This window comes from Branchiostoma belcheri, unplaced genomic scaffold, assembly GCF_001625305.1.
Source record: "Branchiostoma belcheri isolate BF01 breed outbred unplaced genomic scaffold, Haploidv18h27 scaffold56, whole genome shotgun sequence".
NCBI lineage: Eukaryota > Metazoa > Chordata > Leptocardii > Amphioxiformes > Branchiostomatidae > Branchiostoma > Branchiostoma belcheri.
Genome location: NW_017804198.1, coordinates 2,018,100 through 2,037,954, shown reverse-complemented (window position 1 = coordinate 2,037,954; position 19,855 = coordinate 2,018,100). Strand labels below are relative to the sequence as shown.

Sequence of the window (19,855 nt, the reverse complement as noted above, 5' to 3'; positions counted from 1 at the left end):
TTCGCGTGGCTGCTGGAAAGATTGAAATTTGCCAAATAGAAAGATAACATGCAGAGGGATGGAGTTGGTCCGTTTGCGGCAAACTGTACTCTTCTAGCGGACCAACTCCCCCGGCATGTTATCTATCTATTTGGCCGATTTTTACTCTTTTCAGCCGCCTCTCGAAGCCTGTTAGAGGCTAGAATTAATGGCCTAAAGGAAGGAAACAGACACTGAGAATTGTTCGGTAATCTGTCAACAATATGTAGCCTGTAATGGCGGAATTAACTGGATATTTACAACGAAAAACACGTAAGAAGTAAAGCGTAAGAAGCGGCCCAATTTCTGGCTTCCGGGTTCGCCACCTAGCGGGAAGGAGTGTCACTGCAGCTTGACCCACCGAACAGGTGGTTGGGGCCAAGGTCAATGATTTTGGCACAAACTTTTAGAAAAATAGATTTTTTTCTTGCATCACACATTTTCAAGTACAATTATCTAAGTTAAACCATCGATTATCAATTAAGATCTTCTGTCAATAATGACCTTCCAGGGCCCACAGGTGCGCTAAGGATCATGGTCACGGTGACACAGTGACCGAGCGGCTGCTAGCATGGAATCAAACATGGAGACTCCATGCTGCTAGCCTACTTTTGTGTTTTTTCGTCCCTTTAAGTGTACCAGGTCGTCCCACAGTGTCGTGGGTAATGTCTGAGTGTTTTCTGCTATGAATTTCGGCCCCGTATTTCGACTATGCAAGCGTCTTATTCTTGTCATCGCCGTGTTTTCATCACATCCGGTATGTGCCCCCCCTCCCTTTGGTCATGAAAATGTCGTGTGTTTTACGCATTATTATTGGGGGGGGGGGCATAGTAAAAGAGACACCTGCCCAGTGTTATGTACTCTTGATGAATAGTACCATTTATGGTAAAAGTTTTAAAAGTTACTTTACCGATAGGCCTAGGAAGAAAATGTTGTGCTTCAGTTCTGAAAAGTTAGAGTCTGTAGGTAGGGATCTTTTTTTTTTAAATTTTTTTATTATTTTTAATCAGTCGATCTCTAGTGATCCGACTGTACAATACACCATACAGTTTATATTTTCAATGTCAATGTTGGAAAACCAATATGTTGTACAATGTTTCATCACTCAGGTGTCAGATCATGGAGCTACAAATGGTGGATTAGCTTGAAACATTTACGACCCTTGCAGGCCCCCGGTCCACAACACCACCCCCAAAAAAGGCTATCGTATCATAGCATGATATTTTATTTTATTTTTTATTTTATTTTATGACGATTTACCACATTGTGGAAGGATTGACATAACAGGTGACTATCACCTCTTCAAAGAAGTCAACCCCGAGACCAGACTGTAAGGTTTGAACCACTCACACCGGGAAGGTCCCCTACTCTTTTCAATAAGTTCTTTAACGTGCGTGGGGTGTGGCTCTCCCAAACACGGGACCTCCATTTAACGTCCTATCCGAGGGACGTCCCTAGCCGAAGCTAGGTACTCATTTTCACCTGAGTGAAGTGAGGGAAGTCGTGTGAAGTGCCTTTCCCAAGGGCTCAAGATCGGTGACATGGGATGATGGGCAGGGTTCGAACCCACGACCTCTCGGGTGTGAGCCGAACGCGCTACCGACTGCGCCACACGACCGCACAGTCTCAGATATGACAAATGTGTTTCCCCAGGTTTCTGGCCAGGTGTTCAAGACTCCCGACTGGTGCACAGATGACATCACCGACTCTGTCCGTCTTCCATCCGAGGTCACCTGTAACCTCTGCCCTCCTGGTAAGGAGAATCTCAACTTAGATCATGGTCTAATCATAACTTTAAAGCTTGGATTTTTTTCTGTCCACTCAACAACTGCGTGTGTGACATGTCAAAGAATAGAAATAATTTTCTAGACTGATTTAATTGATCTTATGCATTAATTTTTGTCATCATTTATAATATACATTATTCCTGGACAAATTACTAATTAGCTTATTTCTCAGTTTCTTTCAAAGTTATCCAGTAGAATCACAGTGGTCCCTAACTAAGTATGACTCAGCTGCGGATTGTATTACATGTAGTAAATAGAAATAGGTGATGTATGATATATTCAAGCTTGCTCACATCTTACTATGTAGGCTTCATTGTGACTTTGTAAAAGACCCGTGGTAGAACGTTGGACGTGGAAGACCGAATGTTTCCATCGATGCAGCAGGGTTGCCCACTTGCCCAGGGCAAGTAAAAGCACTGTTCGGGCAAGTAAATTTTTGGGATGTGGCATATTTTTATGCCCCAGTGTTTGGAGCAAAATTTCTCATCATTTTCCCATAATGACTATTCCCATAAGATGACTTTTTATCAGGGAACCATTTGCAAGTCTCAAACCTCCTTACTTTGGAAAATATTGGTCAAGCATAGAACAATATATAGTGCTGAGTTAACTGAAAAAAATTCTTTGCGTTAAAAATGTATGAAATAGGTCATTTTGCATTGGGCAAGTAAAAAGTTGGTTCGGGCAAGTAGAAATGACCATGTGCTTGCCAGATGGGGTAAGTGTTTTTGAAAACTTGTCCAACCCTGTGCAGGCACAAATTACGTTGTACAGGACTGTACCGCTGACATCCCCAGCCCACAGTGCTAGCTGGGAATTTTTTCTGTCCACGCAGCAACTAAGAACTAATTTTCAGGAGTGATTTAAATGATCCCTGTGCTTTCACTTGTGTCATCATATAATCATGTATGACATAATGTGTGACATAATATATGTATGTTGTATAATACATAATTCCAGCAAATTAGCTCAAGTTTCTCAGTTTATTTAAAAAACTATAAAAATTTATCCAATAGAACCACAGTGGTCCCCATTTACATGTAATTGACTCAGCTCGGGTCATTTGTATTACATGTATAGTAAATAGGTGATGTAGCTCGCTCACATCTTGCTACATTGTTAGCCGCGGCGACTGTTGCAGGGCTAATCTCTTGCTTGCAGTCTTGTACATTAGCCCTGTTGTTAGGGCTAATGTAAAAGACTGCAAGGAAGAGATTAGCCCTGCAACAGTCGCCGCGGCTTATGTAGAAGACATATCTGTGGTAAGTTTTGGACCAGGACAATGATTGAATGTTTCCATCCATGCAGGCACATACGTTATACAGGACTGTACTGCCGACAACCCTGACCCACGTTGCGAGTCATGTACAGCAGGCCGGTTCTACAACCCCTGCTTTAACTTCGCCAGCCGCTGCCTGTCCTGTAGCGACTGTACTCCGTACTTCAGCGCTGACGGCAGGAATGGCACAGTGGAGGGGGAGGACTGCACACCAACACGGGACAGGGTCTGCAGGTGTGTTAACTTGGGTCTACCTGCTCCTTAAGGCCTAGGAAATAAATGTTGTTTTCTATTTTAGTCCTGAAAGAAATTGCCACTGGGAATTGTCTTTTTTTTTAAGACTTTGGAAATCTGTAGTATCTCATATCAATACATTTTACCATAAAACTTGCACGATCTCAATGATATAAACACACAGGCCACACCTCCATCTTCTTGTGTTCTTTGGTCTCTACATCTGGTCTGGCTAAATCACTGTGAGTCATGGGACTTGCCTGTTCCAGGTGTTCCAGTAACGATTTCTGGGACTTGAAAACCTCCGAGTGTCGACAGAAAACTTCATGTGATAAAGGATTCGGAGTGGCCCATATAGGTACGTCCTGGTCTGTTATACTCTTTGTCTAAAATTTATAAGACTACGTATTCATCAGACGAGTACATATTGCAATCTTTTAGGTAACATTATGTCAGACTCTGTGTATGTTTTTGTGCAGATTTTCTTAAAAATTAAGTCATTAGCCAGATTTAATCCCATGTTCTTTGCTTAAAAAAATGTTTCATTCACTGTAAAAAAAAATCACTATATATACCCCAGGAAATTGAAAATGATAATACACCAAACTGAACATGTAAAATGAAAATGATAATCTCCTGTGTGCCCTACTAGCAACCCACAAGGCGGACACAGCCTGTATCCCATGTGAGGATGGAACCTTCTCGGACGAGAATTCGCTGACTCAGCAGTGTCGAAGCTGCACAGATTGCAGAGGTGGGACGTTACAGCCCTGCACCAACACTCAGGACACGCACTGTGACTTTCCTGGGCTGCAGAGTACTACCGGTAGTACCAGTCCAGTTTCAGGTTGGTGAGGTTTATTAGAACATAGCGTTTCAGTATGAAATACTCAATGTTTTTGCATACTGCATACCCTCTTGTGCATTTAGCCCATCTGGGCAAGAACATGCAATAAAGATTCATATCATATCATATCATATCATATCATATCATTATGTTTACCTAGTTTGCAGAAGGGAATGCTGCAAAAGGCCAGCATGTAGACACTTGTTGTTAATGTGAGTCATGTACAACCGCAAATTCACAATACCAGATTTGTATTCCTGTGGCTTTGGTTTAGCAGCATTTTTTTGGCTGGACTTTTTTTTTTTTATTATTTGCTTGCTCGCATTAGTTTTTGGGTCTTCTGAGGATGTTATCCATAAAATTACCATAATTCAGTGTGGCCTTAATGTACCAAACTGTGAGGAACTGGGAGAGAATTACAGTCATTCAAGTATAACAGTGGGGTTAATAAGCGGCTACTAACTGATCTATCCGGTCTGGACCTTTTGGAGTAGTCGTTAGTGTGCTGGTGTCATAAGCTGGCTGCCCGGGTTGGATTCCCGGAGTCCTGAGGGAGGCAGGGGTTTTCCTGTGTCTTCTCGCTCCTAGTTGTTTACTGATGACTGTTTTCTAAAGCAGAGACATTTTCCCTGTGCAGCTCAGTCCAGATCAGTGCCCCAGGTCCCAGTGCCGGTAGGTTCTACCAACACGGAGGCCGTCATAGGGGGGTCTGTGGGAGGCTGTGTGCTGTTCCTGCTGTTCCTGGGCTGTTTCTGGTGGAGATGCCGCAGGACAAAACAGCTCTCAACACCAGCAAGCATCAGGAGGAGGCCAAGTCTGTCTGACTCTGAAGGTTGGTCGACTCATCAGAATTCAAGGTTCTGGGTTTGAATTCCTGGCAGGAACCACAGTAATGGTTGTGTCCATGGGAAAAACACTTAACACCTATTTCCTCACTCAACTCAGGTAAAAATGAGTACCTAGCTTTGGCTAGGGACGTCCTCTCAGGTAGGACGTAAATCCAGAGGTCCCGTGTTTGGAGAGAGTCACACCTTGAGCATGATAAAGATCCCACCGCACTTATCGAAAAGAGCTGGGGACCTTCCCGGTGTGAGTGGTTCAAACCTTACAGTCCGGTCTTACACAGTTAAATTGTGCTACTGTACAAACTGGTGTGAAAATTATCACACTGCAATTCAAAACTTGGCATTCTATTCTATTCTATTCTATTTATTCTAGTTAAGTATTTTTGTTCTATATTTTGAACATAGGAATTTTGTTGATATTACCTTTTTTCTGCTTGTTTTAGACATTGAGATGAATGCTGGAATGCTTGCCCGGGCCCCAGAAGTCCCTTCCCTTCCCGACCCGCCACCCCTCCCCCCACCCCGAATCCAGGTACGCTCAAGTCACAACGGTCTTCAATATTTCATTCACATTCACTAGATAATTGTCAGTTTGATGCCCTTGTGACAACTGCAATAACTGTGTTCCCTAATTTACTTTTACTACTTTTCATTACTACTTTTCATTATTGTAGATAGTATTGTATCGTATTGTATTTTATTGTTTTGTTTCATTTACCCGTTACCTAAGTTATTTCTTATTTATCCGATTTATTTGAATTGTTACATGTAATCACGTTATGAAGGGAGGCCTCCTCATTAGCATTTTTATGCTTCCGGCCTCCCTGCACTGTTACATTTCATTTATATTTTCTTGCATCTGTATTGTTACATTTTATTTTAAAGTGCGAATAAAAACTGAACTGAACTGAACTGAATTCTGACACTGTTTCAGATTCACCGACTTTCCCTAAGAAGATATCTGATGATGGTAAGCTTTATCACTTTCACGTTTGTTCAAATTGACCAAAGAAATCATGTCATGTTCTTACATTACCTTTTTTTCTTCCTTGTTAAATCATCACCATCAATCTATAAAAAATCCATGCATTAGTAAAATAGTAACTTGCATCATTCTTAAAGAGCCTGGAGATGTGTTCTAATTGTACTGTACTGCAGTTAATATTCAGTGCCTCTGAAACATTTGTTTCTCTGTGTAGGATGCTGCAGACCCTTAATGAACACAGAAGACCCCGGACCTCCCAACAATGCTCATGACATCTATGAGAGTATGTATGATTTTGTACATGTACAATCCACCGTGTCAACCGTCCTCACTCAGGTGTACTGGGACTGACACGGTCATACTACTCAGAAAGTCTGTTATCATTCTGTACATGAATCTGTATCTGTGCATTATCAGACTATGTATCTGTACATGAATATGTATCTGAATGCAAATAAAGATCACGAGTGATATAGCCATTAACAATTTATACCCCAGTTTATTTTGGGTCTCAATTAGATCCTGTACACCCTCAAATCTAGCAGCCTGATCTCTTACAGAAAATAATTCTGAAGTAAAAAAACTATCGGAAATTATATGAAGGATATCCTTCTTATTACAGAGTTTCACAAACTTTATTTTAGCCTCTCAAGCTTAAGTACATTTTAGGGGGAAAAAAGGATAAATCTCTGATGAAATGTCATGCAAAGAAATTAAAACATTTTATTGGGGAATTCAGTCATGTTTATTAAGTTAATATCATTTTGCATCAGATGGTGCGAAATGTGAACTCAAGTCTGAACCCTCAAAACCCTTTTGTCGCTTTTTTACCACACACTACCCTGGACCTTTGCTGCAGAAGAATCGGTGTGTGATCGATAACACAATTATTTTTGTTTCCCAGAGGAAGCGAACCCCCACCCCCTGCAGCCCATCTCACTTCAGCCTGAGGATGTCCTGCCACCAGGAGGCAGGCTGGAGCCGGTGGGGTCCAGCTCTGATGACGTGTCCTTCCGTAACCCTGTACAGAACGTGTAGCATCCCTGACACCACTAGCCTGGGTGCCAGCCCCTTTCCAGTGTATGATAATTTCCTTGGAAGCCACACGCCCCGCCAGGCCCCATTCGATAGCATGATAGATAAAGGAGGGCCTGCAAGCCCTTTTTCGTAAGGCGTAATCAGGCCGTTTTAGACTTCGTAATTCGTAGGCAGCCTCCACAAAAATCAACGTAATTCGTAATTGGACATTAGCCGCAAATCGTAAAGTCGTAATCAGCTCTGAGACTTAAACGTAATTCGTAATAGGCGGCAAAAATTTTGCGTAATCCGTAATCACTACCCCCCCTTGCAGGCCCTCATAAAGGGCTTGGGCAGATACTTTTGTAGTGGACATTAGGGTCCCCCCCAAAATATCTTCATGTATCTCTTACCAAACACCAGGAACACGGGAAGCCATACCCCCCACCAGGCCCTAGTTGGCACCCTCTGAAAGATAAAGGGCTTGGGCAGATACTTTTGGTAGTGGACATAAGCTTAGGGTTTCTCCCCCCATGCAAGAAATCTATCGCTTATGAAACGCCAGGGTCTGGCACCCAGGCAAGACACCACTTGTACTAACTTGCTGCACGTTAACTGAATGATTTATCAATATTCACTGTTTGGCTATCTCTGTGGGTATAGCAAGCTATATCAATTCAATAACCCCACCATATATTTGTTGCAATTGCGGCTCAGAACCAAGAGGTCACGGGTTCGAATCCTACCCATTCCACCGAACGTGTGCCCTTGGAAAAGGCACTTTACACGACTTTCCTCACTTCACAGGTGGAAATGAGTATCTAGCTTCGGGTAGGGACGTCTCTCGGATAGGACGTTAAATGGAGGTCCTGTTTTTGGGGAGAGCCACACACATTTAAGAACCCACCACACTTATCAAAAAGAGTAGGGGACCTTCCCGGTGTGAGTGGTTCAAACCTTACAGTCCAGTCTTATGCAATGTACATGTGCGTTCATGTACAAAACCGGTGTGTTTCGCCTAAAGGCGGTTTACCGGTTATGGAAAAAAATGTTTAAAAAGATTGAGGTCTTCCACCATCAAGAGGAATGCCATGTGTTTAAGCTTCATGTATTTTTTTTTTTTGCACTGACTTTCATAAGTCTTAGAGAACTTTTTATACCTGTAAGATCATTTGATAAAATTTGTTTGTTTCCTTGTTCGTCAGACAAAAAGCAATTAAAAAGCAATATGCATGTACAACTAGAAGACTGAGGTTTTATTTAGAAGAGACATTTGTACTCAATGAGTAGAGATTAAAGTGGGCTTATTTTAGATGTATTTTTACATGTTTTATCTGGCATTTTTTGACAGCTATCCAACTTGTCCTACTTGGGTTGCTTATTGGATACTGCTCTGTCAGTTTGATACTGTCTTGCCATTTCAATACAATGATACACTACCAGCTGATATAAGGCACATAACAACTTTACAACTGTACAAAGCAGCCTTGAGATGCAAGCCTCGTGAAACATCCATTTTATCCTTACTGCCCTCTGTGAAAGGTACTTACCTATTTCTTCATTTCGATCTTCATACAGAAATAAAAACACACACACCACAAATAACATCATGGTAAAATATTTAGCACAAAAGGAAATTTACTTTATGTACAAATGAAAGGAACATAATTTACATACTAGTCACAAAACATTATGAGCAGTTGGCGGATCTATTGGAAATTTGTGGTACTAGTAGTTTGTTCCAAAAGGTAGATTGCCCGGCACTCAAATGTTCTCTCTTTAATGCTTGTTTTTGGTTTTGGACGCCTGAAACTGTTCAATTCTATTCTATTCGGTTGAAAAGCCAGCTGAAGGCAAAAGCCACCGCTGCGATAGCGGCAGAGACCGCCGTGTCTGCCTGTACGGTGGGACTGGCGGACACCAGACAGCAGCCGGCCTGGGAGCAGCAGTCGCGCGGACATGTGCCCTCGGTCCTCTGGCAGTCCCCCGGGTTTTTCTCCGGGCAGCAGTCGAACGGACAGGTGGTGGTGTTCTCAGCTTTGTCACAGGTGTCGTCACCGCAGAAAGAGGCAAGGCTCCTCCTGGAGAAACGGAACATTTTCATGGCAGGAACCTGCACGCTGACTATAATGCTTCCCATGCGCCAAAAAAAACAACACAGTTTCTCAAGCAACTGATCATGACAAAATCATATGAACGTATCCAGAACCATATCCAGTTGTTTGAGTAACTGTTTTTGGCGTATCTTATTACCTGGATGTCCAACCTTCACCGACGTAATGCTTTCCATGGTTTCTTGGGAAATACACATTATTATATCAAAATAATCTCAGATCAGTGCTCCAAATCAACCCAATCGCGGCATGTAAAACGGACGCTACGAATTTACTTCTCCCTTAATCTTATTATCTCTAAGACTCGTGCGGAAGACTTTTCAAATTCCAGGTCATTTTGCTCTTATTGCAGTTGGAACTGACAGGAACCTAGGTCCAAATCCTAAAACTACTTAAGTATATATGTCATTTCATTTTGAATTTGCTGTTAATACCAATGCACAGGAGTCCAAAATAAAAAGAAATGGTGTGAAAATAAATAGCAAAAATAATTTCAAAGGCATCCATCAAAGCAAAAATTAGAAAACAAAGTCTATTAGAAAGTTGACAAATGTTGGGAAAGGCGCAAGTCCATATTATTATCTTACCTGGCCTTCTGTGGGAAGTATTTCTTACAGCGATGCTGGAAGCAGTAGCTGTGGATCCAGCAAAAGCCAGGGTAACTGGAGTACTTCTCGTTACACCTGACAAAAACAGCAAGTCGACGTCAGTTCTGACCAACTGAGCTGATGTCATTCACTTACTACATCCGTCAAAAATGGAGGTATTTGTAGATTTATTGTTTGAGAATAAACACAAAACAGTATGTCCTATCCTGGCCCGGAACCTTGCTTGCTGCCCGGTGTGCCACAGAGCAAGTATTTTCTACTCGTTGAAGAGGTTAAGAGTCACGTATAGATAAACAGTTAGTAAAATATTCATCAGTCAGTGACTTTTGTGGTTTTGAAAAGTAGCAAACATGTGCCGCCAAATTTTGGAAGTCCATGAGACTAGGTCACTCTGTGATCAAAGATAAGGTATACACTGGACGTAAAAAATTTGAGGTACGCGTTTGCTACCTTTCAAAACAGCCAATGATTGATGAATGTTCTACTAACTGTTCTTTCTACTCACATTTCCTGCACATGACTTTGCCCAGCGCAGCCTCCACATCTGAAGTAACTAGCGCGCGTGCCGTTCCCCTGGTCAGCGCCGCAGTGGCCGCAGTACTCCCCGGTAGTTCTACCCCGGTACGTGGTCTAAAACGCCATGAAAATCGGCATCCTTATAGATTCGTTTATTCATTATTCGTTCTAAACTTTTCGCAGGTCATGTGAATAATGTTCACAGAAACTCCTGACAATTTTAGATATGACATTAACAACTATGATACCAGTAACACTACATGACTTAAAACATGGATGATATCACAATTATAATACTTAAAAAGACCTCCCTGGAAGTAGTGTGGTATAGCCTTTTAGTTCCATAGTCTTCAGCAGCTGTTGACGAAAGGCGATGCTATACCACATACAGCACGGGGTGTTTTTGTTTCAATGCCTTAAAATATAGACAAAATGAAAAAAAAACACACCAATAACTACCCATATACCGAAAATCAAATCCGTCAAACCCATCGTGACTTATAGCTGCGAACACAAAGCGAACACAAAGCGAAAACACCACCCTCCCAGTAAATATCTCCTTCCTCAAGATTATAAACTTGAAGGTGTTAACAATTATAGTCGTATCATTTACATTGTCATTGTTTAGCTTGAAAAAAAAACACCTAGAGTAGAACAAAGGTGATTGGACCAACGGAACGCAGCCGGACCTATCCGAACACGGACGCACACTTTTTCTTAGTCCTAAGACTCCTAACCCACTGTTATCTTGTGGAAATCGTGGCCTCAGACGTTCCAAATTAAAACATTATCGTGTCCAGAACCGCGGCTATCTAGTTCTGTGCCTGAGCATGGTTTTGGATAAAGCACGATTCTGGATAAGCATGGACAATCCAGAACCGTGTCTGAGCATGATTCCGGATGAAGCGCGGTTCTGGATTCAAGAAAAGTGGCCCACATACCCTGTCACATGTGGGGTTTCCGCCGCTCTCGTCACAGTTGTTGCAGCAGACGTAGAAGTGTGTGTGGAAAACGCCGCCCCCCTTGATGTGGCCACATTTCCCTACAGACGGTGCGGGGACCGTGCGGACCTGCCGCCCCGACTCCCGGACAGGCCCCGTCTCACGGCCCGAAGACTGGACAAGCAGGACGGCGGTGGTCGCAGCCACGCACACCCAACCAAGCGGCGTCATGGCTACAACCTAATGCCAACTGTGGAATTTGGAAGGCGACGCAAAACTCGAGCAAATTTCAAACCATCCCTCCTTCAAGTTGGCAGAAGGAAGTTTCACTTTCGGAGTGACGTTTTACACCGTTCTTAACTTCATCGCCGTGTATCAATGCGCGATATCCTTACAAGGAAAAGTCCACGGCGTTTTCTCGTCGCCAAATATCAATACTCCCTTGCCATAAAACATTAAGTCTCTTGATATAAAATATAAAGATCAAAATCTCTCCTCTTTATATCGAATATATATATATATATGTGTGTGTGTATGTTTCCACATCAGATGGTTGTAAAGGATAAACCGGTAGGTCTTAGTTAAGTTACATCCCCGGGTGTAGTCGATCCCTAGGACGAGAAACGTAACCTTATCCGTGAAGCATTGTGGTACGACGTTATGTCACTTATTGTTTACCCTAATCCTGCACACCTGTTACACAACCACGCTCAGGCACGGTTCTGGATACGATAGAGACTATCCAGATCCGCGCCTGAACCTAACCCTAACCCATTCAGGCATAGAACTAGAAGGACACTGTTCTGGACGCGATAATGTTTTATTGTCCAGACAGCAGCCGGGCTCGGCGCAGCAGAGAGGCGGACACTTGCTGCAGTGGTGTGGATACAGAACCGTGCCTGGGCCAAATCTGCGTTCTTGGATATCGGATAGGGACTATCCAGAACCGTGTCTGAGTCTTACCTACCTCTTTCAGGCATAGAACTAGATAGGCAGGGTCCTGGATACGATAAAGACTATCCAGAACCATGCCTGCGGCAAATCTACGTTCTTGGATACGTGTCTGATCCTAACCTAACTCATTCAGGCATAGAGCCAGATAAGCACGGTTCTGAAAGCGATAATATTTTATTTTTGAACGTCTTGACAGCCACAATTTAGTCTTTAGTCCAGACAGCAGCCGGGCTCGGCGCATCAGAGCGGCGGGCATTTCCTGCAGTGGTGCGGGTACAGAACCGTGCCTGGGGCAAATCTGCGTTCTTGGATACGTGGATTGTGAATTTCCGATTGGGAATATCTTGCTGATTCTGTCTATGGGTGTTCACAAGGGCTCACATAAAACAACAGATATAGCATATAGCTGTAAATTGAAGATAGGAAATGAGATAACTTTTTCTGGAGCCTTTCTGGGACCTTTTACCTAACTTCCTGTCAGTCTCCACGACGTGACTAGCATGTGGAACGGAAACACAAACAGACAAACAGACGCAGCGAAAACAACAGACGACGTCACGGAAAAGCTCGGCTCGGCTGTCTTATTACTCCCTCGGCAGGAGTAATAACAAAACCCAAAGTCCACATAATAAATAGCAGTTATTATTTGAAATACTGTTTTTATGGCTTCACCACTATGTGGTGAAGTCATATTGTTTTTCCTCATGTTTCTTCTTCTTCTTCTTGTTCTTCTGCCATTACATTAAATGGATTCAATTTTTTCATTTTTGAGCCAAATGACATGAAATTTGGCATGAAGGTAGAGTAGGCAAATACCCCCAGGCGATTTTTTTTTTGGAAAAATTGTTTTATTTTCATTTTTTTGTGCTATTTTCGGACAAAAATATACATTTTGGGATCTGGAGCCCTGGTAATAAAACCAAATGACCTGAAATTTGGTATGGGGATACCTTAAAGATAAGATTTCATGCAGTGTAATGTTTTCTCATCTAACCACAAAGAGGAAAATTCGACGGAAACCCCGAACCCCAACTCACATCAAGGACCATCTCACTTAATGGTTTGCCGGAAGCAATTAGGACTAAAACAATCTTAAAACCCTTGTCCTGTTGGCATTCCTGGCACAGTATTTTTTAAATAATTTCATGTCTTAATTAGATCATAGACCCTCAATTTTTTTGCCCTGCAGTGGCATAGTTACTTCCGCATTCGTTGCGTTTCGCTGCGGTGTGATGCGTTGCACGAGAAATACCCCCAAATCACCACAGGGTGCTATATAGATGGTACTGTAAATGCAGAACAACAATTGCTGCGCTTAGCAGGACAAGCGTGAAGGGGTCCTAAGAGAGGCTGAAAAAGGGACGCGGGATTCGAGCCTTTTCCCCTGCCCCTTTTAAACTATTTTAAGCGAGGGGAGAGTCGGTAAGATATTTTGCTAACTGCTAATTCGTCCTTCAAAATATACAACGACAATAAATATCCCATTACCATTTTTATTTGCATTTTTCTCGCGCTTGTTTGAACAATGTTCAGTCATTCTACCAACTCACAATCAGTACAATCTCTTTCTTCTACAGGCAGCATTGATGCATTTCTATGCATGGCGTTCAGTTTATAATAACTACATATGTCTATATGTCTATATAAGTGCAGTGGCACCAAAGAGCTAGTCCCAAAACAAAGTAAGCTATGCTAATATCTAAAGATACTAATATTTCCTTAATCTAATCTAAAGCTAAAGATTTCCTTAATCTCCAATCACTATGTATAACATACATGCATGTCATATTAGCAAATTGTACTTTTATTACGCCATGAAGTATCTAATACATTAACCATAATTCTATCTTTCTGAACAACAGTTTATTGCAGGTAAAATTTTAGTTGGCCAGGTACCAAATAAAAGTACCAAATGGCTACTCTATGCAGAGAAGTAGTTGTCTAATATGTGTAACTTGCCTGATTCTTTAGCGTCAGCAGTGTTGGATGAAATTTTAAAAGTAGACACCATATAAAAGATTCTCTGCCAAACAGCATTGAATTAAATCTAAAATTAGCATTGAAAATTCTACTTTAGCTAGCGGACTGATATAAAAGCCTTTCTTTTAACATTCTAGTTGCATAAAGCTTACTTTGCTGGCCAAGCAAAATAAGGCTTAAAGCAAATAAGCTACGTATACACTACGTAAAGACGATTGGCGGAATGGAAGTCACGTGATTACTATCCGTCAATCATGTCCTCGAACTCTTTCAGCACTTCCGCTACTTCTTCCAGCCCGTCAGGCTCCGGAAGTTCCTGGAATTCTTCCAGCCCGTCGGGCTCCGGAAGATTCCGGATTTCCTCTAGCCCGTCAGGCTCCGGAAGATCCTGGAATTCTTCCAGTCCGTCAGACTCCAGAAGGTTCCGGATTTCTTCCAGCCCGTCAGGCTCCGGAAGTTCCTGGAATTCTTCCATCCCGTCGGGCTCCGGAAGATTCCGGATTTCCTCTAGCCCGTCAGGCTCCGGAAGATCCTGGGATTCTTCCAGACCATCAGATTCCGGAAGATCCTGGAAATCTTCAAGCCCTTCGGACTCCGGAAGATCCTGGAATTCTTCCAGCCCGTCAGGCTCCGAAATATCCTGGAATTCTTCCAGACCGTCAGATTCCGGAAGATCCTGGAATTCTTCCAGCCCTTCGGATTCCGCAAGATCCTGGACGTCTTCCAGACCGTCAGATTCCGGAAGATCCTGGAATTCTTCCAGCCCTTCGGACTTCGGAAGATCCTGGAATTTCTCCAGCCCTTCGGATTCCGGAAGATCCTGGAAATCTTCCAGCCCTTCTGGATCCGGAAATTCCCGTATTTCCTCAAACCCGTCAGGCTCCGGAAGATCCGGAATTTCCTCCAGCCCTTCTGCCTGGATGTTGGAGGTGTCCCGGATGTCGGACAGGTCCCGGATGTGCTGAAGTTGTTGGTCGATCTCGTCCAGGACGAGTGACACCTCCCGGGTGGATTCCTCCCCATCGTCGATAGCGTCGGTCGTCAGCTCGGACATGGAATCCAACATCTATATAGACGAGGGATAGATAGTTATATTCAGCGTCAGCTTTCATAGGTACAATATAGTCCAGAATAGACTCTGTCAATACTGTAACATGAATAAAATAGAAGATGAACAACACTTTATTTTAGATCATTTTAGATTTTGTATCACAAACATGATCTGTTCCCCCATTTTCCATTGTACAAAAAAGCGAGAAGAAGTTGACCACTCTGTATTAGCTCAGTATACGTAACTAGAACACTTTGTACTAGCCTAGTATAGCATCCTTGTATGCTCCCTATGTATGTATGTCTAAGTCAAGTAGTGTATCTTTTGTCTCCACTATTCTACATACGCCTGTTATGTGTCTGTTAAATCTTGACCTGTACCTAGCCCGTCGTGGCATGAATGTACAATAAGGTATTTCATTTCAATATAATGTCCATCTGGTGATAGTTTAACACATGCGATTCGTTACTGTTTTATTACATGGTTTACAGTACATGAACATGGTTTACACTAGTTTAAATAGATATGTCACGATTATACTTCAAATGCGAGTTGTAAACAAATACAAGTATGTACATAACGTACATGGATTCGACTTATAGAGGGGACGTCCAATATTGGACACTGGACAAGACTACTTCCTGAGAGGGGTGAAAGAGGCTATTTACATCAGGGCCCATCACCCTTCATTGAACCGCGACGGGGGCCGACATCGTCTACCAGATACCTTTGACCCAGTGTTGACGTCACACTTCAAAGAAGCCACGTGACAAGCCCCACTGGGTCAGTTGACTGAGGAAGACCAGAGTGACTGGTCGAAAGCTCTAGGTGAGAGAACTTTTTTGTGTTGGATCAAAGGTTTTAACTTTAAACATGTATATACCAACACAGATTAACTTTCATGATAGAGGGGGCATCCTCATCATTTTTAGTCAATTGCTATGTTGCAATCGAGAAATCCCACCTCTCTCAGACGCATGGCGGCGTCCTCCCCAGTTTCCGTCTGTAGGGTTCCCAGGCCCAGGTTCTTCCGTCCTTCCAGTTCGTCCATCAGCTCCCCCGCCGTCCGCTTCAGGTACTGCAGGCCGTTCTCTACTTCCGCTCCGATGTTACGTCTGCCCTTGTCACCTGTACATCGAAGATGAGTTTTTGTGTATCCAAATTCAGAAATGTAAATAGGCTTCTGAAGTTGTAGAGGTGAACAAGAAGGTTTTTTAACATAACTAACTTGGTAAAAGTCAGACATTCGTGATCTCATTGTCTTACTATTCGATGATATAGACTTACGTGGAGAACCCGTGCATCCACTAGTCACTCTGTCTCCTGAAAGATAATGAAAAAATGGAGTTAAAAAATAATATATCAGAGGACGTAGACTATAAAGCACTAACGTCTACCAACCACATCTATGTCTGGATGAGAATTTGAATATTGAATAAGAAATATGACATTGCAGTCTTTTAAATTTTCTCTAGGGCATCTAGATCTACTGCTTGCAGGTATGAACAGAGCCGGGGGGCAGAGGGGGGAGACAGAAGAGCCACCTTGCGGCAATGTATAGTCAGTAGTATATAGTAGTATTGCAGCAGTAGTATAGTCTATTCCAGCTCTATGGAGGGTAAAAACGTCAACTAGGTAAATACTTTCAAGTTAGTGTTGCAAGAACCCTACCCTATATTCCAAGTCTTTCTTATGTTGGTCGCACATGTTAGTTGTAACAATCTTGCAGCTATATGCCCTACTCCTCCCATAAGCATCACAATGGTAAAAGTAATCTCCAATCAGAAAGATCATACGGTGGCAAGGCAATATCCATTGGCCAGAGGAGTGTCCATTAACCATCTAGATCTGCTGACAATCGAAAAGTTAAAAGGCTGAACACCCTGTTGTTGCCTGGAGATTAGAAAAAAGGGCCTACCTGTTTGACAGATGAAGTACTGTTTTGAGTTGCAGGCCAGGTCGTTCCACTTGCCACAACAAATGTTAGTACTTCTGTATGTACATGCATAGCTCTGTCCTAATGACCACGTACCCCAAGATCGTTTAGTCCGATCCAGTAGTTCTTGCTACTGTCCACCGTCTTGACGACCACGGCGGAGATTTCAGCTGTTTTCAGGTCAGCCAGGCTACCGCCGTCCTGTTTACACCGCTTCTGGGCCTCGGAGTACGTCTTCGCTTCATTGTAGACTGTGAAGTGTGTTCTGCCTCCTTTTCCTCCTCCTCCCCCTCCTCCTCCACCACCTCCGCCGCCTCCTCCTTCTCCTGGTAAGGTTAACAAAATAAGGATATCTCTCTGCATGACAAGGTGTCTACCCTGCTGTCCCTCATACTAGTGACAGTAAAGTGTATTCGTATATATACATTGTAGACAAACATTGAGACAAGAATTGAAAGTACACCAAACTAACACCCCGCATACATGTATGGCCACCCCAACACAGCCATAGGTAGTGCAAAAGTGATAATCATACCAAAATGAAATGGTACAGAGACGGCGCTACTGTTTCTTTAGAAAAATTTCAGTAGACACTTCTGTAGGCCTTTGCCACGCTGCATTTCACGTTTTTATTGTCAGTAACGTTGGCCACTGCTTTGCGAATGTACATGGTGACATCCTGGAGAGAGCTTCTGAATCAGTACAGTGGAACCTATATATAGCTACAACCTGCATTTGCTTTCACATCGAGGGTTCTTTGGTGCTGAGGAGCTGGTCACCATATCATACACATGTATGGCACTGCCAGCCTTACCTTACTAAAAACGTCATGACAAATTTGATATAGCCAATTGAAGGGATTGACGAAGTAGCTGTCCAAATTTGGTATTAATGATGGTTTATTCGGTGGTTATAGGAATTGAGCAGGCCTATCACCATCGCATCATACACCTCTAGGCGGGACAGTAACCCATTTCCAGTTTTACAGAGACAGTAAGAAATACATACACCACTACCACAGAACACAGAATTAGACAGCTTCACACTGGCTGTATATATAACATCTGTGTGCATAATATCACCAGGGTCCATAATATTGCCACCTTGAGAAATAGTGTGCTTTAAGATATTTTTTACTGCAACATATCCTAGGTATGTCCATTTGAGGTGTGCAGGAGTGCATAGCAAAAGTATGTTGCAGTTAAAATATCTTTAAGCACACTATTTCTCAAGGTGGCGATATTATGGACCCTGGTGATATTATGGACGCAGATGTTATATATATTATGCCATCTCTATCTTACCACCTCCCTGTAAGCCAACCACAAACACCGGTACCCCTAGGCCTTAGTACAGAACGTTGGGAAACACCTCTGACTGTTTAAATGGATCTTTAGTACTACCGTTACAGACGACTTCTAGCACTTTGTCTCTGATCCGGTCCAAGTCCTCAAAATCATCAGCAGTCGCCACGTAGTCGTTATTAGACGCGATGAGCTATAAGATATGACAACTCTGACTTATGTTGTCTTAGTTTAAAGCACGCATCGACATAGAAGAAAAGAAAATGGTGAAGTTATGGTAGCTGTTATGTAACTAATTATGTTTTAAAAGTACAGATAGGTCCAATAGCCTTTTTCAGGCCGTATAGGGGCATTTGTTTGTTAGTCCACTGCGTCTAGGGTACGGTATATAGGAAGGCGAGACCTATCACTCTTCTTTCACCAACTTGTACCTTTCCAACCGAAGTCAGGTCATGTACAGCTGGGTGGAGTGAGGAAAGTGTAAAGTGCCTTTCCCAAGGGCACAACGTCTTGCCACGAATGCAAGGAATCGAACTTTGGCCCGTGACTTCTCAATTTCGTGGCCGCTAGCTTCAACATGTCAAGATAGAATACATGGCCTGGAACAAATATACATGTAGATAAATAACTCGCAACTTTAAAGCCTATCCTCACCTGAAGTTCGCTCATTTTGTACTTGGCCACGCCCACAGTGAACACGTGAGCGCCCTTGTTCTTGACGTACTGAGCAGGCTCTCTCACTTGATCGGTGGCCTTCCCGTCTGTCACTAAGATGATAATCTTCAAAATAATATTTGTGCCATGTTAGTACAGAACAATCATTGGTAAATGAAAGGAAATCATCTTCATATCATATTCTTCTTTCATCATTGTTTGATGTTTGTTGTGGGTTGTTTGACACCTGTGTGTTTAGTTTCCTTAAAAGAAAGGCAGACAATATATTGTGAGTACTGAAAAAAACTTCGCCAAAAATAGATAAAAGTCTTATTTACCTTTTCAGCATCATCTCGAGCACCGTTGGCCGTGGTGAACTCATTGTAGACCGCCTTCAGAGACTGTCCAGTCCTGGTGTACAATGCATTCATGTACTCAATCTTCCTGATAGCTTCCAGCAATGCCTGTGTGGAGATGGAAAGAATACCGTTGAATCATCATATAGCCATATCACCACAGTTTAAAGTTAAAACTTTTGTTCCAACACAAAGAAATGTTCTCACCTAGAGCTTCTACGATAGACTAGCCCAGTCAGACTTGTCACGTGACTTCTCGGAAGTGTGACGTCAATACTGGGTCAGAGAAGCCACGTGACGAGTCATTGGGTCAGTCAACTGAAGTAGACCAGAGTGACTACCCTAGAATCCAGAACTCGTTTTCCGGGCCGCAAGAGCCCTTCGCCCGCTGGTGTAAATTACCGCTACGGGGGAGTCTAGCCTGGGGGG

At 42.8% G+C, this 19,855-nt stretch overlaps 3 protein-coding genes across 3 annotated transcripts in view; 1 reads left to right on the top strand and 2 right to left on the bottom strand.

Annotated features, from left to right (window-relative positions):
• Positions 1-524: 524 nt before the first annotated feature.
• LOC109481552 (tumor necrosis factor receptor superfamily member 6B-like) lies at positions 525-8,590 on the top strand. Its single transcript, XM_019784144.1, has 10 exons — positions 525-775; positions 1,672-1,771; positions 3,114-3,318; positions 3,588-3,676; positions 3,971-4,165; positions 4,803-4,997; positions 5,454-5,542; positions 5,945-5,980; positions 6,210-6,278; positions 6,900-8,590. Exons 1-9 carry the CDS (start codon positions 704-706, stop codon positions 6,225-6,227), a joined length of 999 nt encoding a protein of 332 aa, XP_019639703.1. The 5' UTR covers positions 525-703; the 3' UTR covers positions 6,228-6,278; positions 6,900-8,590.
• Positions 8,591-8,638: 48 nt separating this feature from the next.
• Positions 8,639-11,514, bottom strand: LOC109481562 (keratin-associated protein 5-3-like). Its single transcript, XM_019784155.1, has 4 exons — positions 11,192-11,514; positions 10,240-10,364; positions 9,714-9,809; positions 8,639-9,093 (listed from the first exon to the last, which is right to left on the bottom strand). The coding sequence occupies exons 1-4, from the start codon at positions 11,420-11,422 to the stop codon at positions 8,835-8,837; spliced, it is 711 nt and encodes a 236-aa protein (XP_019639714.1). The 5' UTR covers positions 11,423-11,514; the 3' UTR covers positions 8,639-8,834.
• An 8,328-nt stretch (positions 11,515-19,842) lies between these two features.
• LOC109481518 (IgGFc-binding protein-like) overlaps positions 19,843-19,855 on the bottom strand; it is a 10,394-nt gene continuing 10,381 nt past the window's right edge. Inside the window, exon 16 of the mRNA XM_019784093.1 lies at positions 19,843-19,847. Within this exon, the coding sequence (XP_019639652.1) occupies positions 19,843-19,847 (5 nt within the window). The remainder of the gene's footprint in view (positions 19,848-19,855) is intronic.

Bases quoted from the DNA above. Each gene is read 5' to 3' on its own strand.
- LOC109481552 (XM_019784144.1), top strand. From the start codon at position 704: ATGAATTTCGGCCCCGTATTTCGACTATGCAAGCGTCTTATTCTTGTC. The intron at 3,677-3,970 runs GTACGTCCTGGT...GTGCCCTACTAG, and splicing joins ATTCGGAGTGGCCCATATAG to CAACCCACAAGGCGGACACA. The intron at 4,166-4,802 runs GTTGGTGAGGTT...TTCCCTGTGCAG, and splicing joins TAGTACCAGTCCAGTTTCAG to CTCAGTCCAGATCAGTGCCC.
- LOC109481562 (XM_019784155.1), bottom strand. From the start codon at position 11,422: ATGACGCCGCTTGGTTGGGTGTGCGTGGCTGCGACCACCGCCGTCCTG. The intron at 9,810-10,239 runs GTGAGTAGAAAG...TGTTTTTGTCAG, and splicing joins CAAAGTCATGTGCAGGAAAT to GTGTAACGAGAAGTACTCCA. The intron at 9,094-9,713 runs GTAAGATAATAA...CCGTTTCTCCAG, and splicing joins TACTTCCCACAGAAGGCCAG to GAGGAGCCTTGCCTCTTTCT.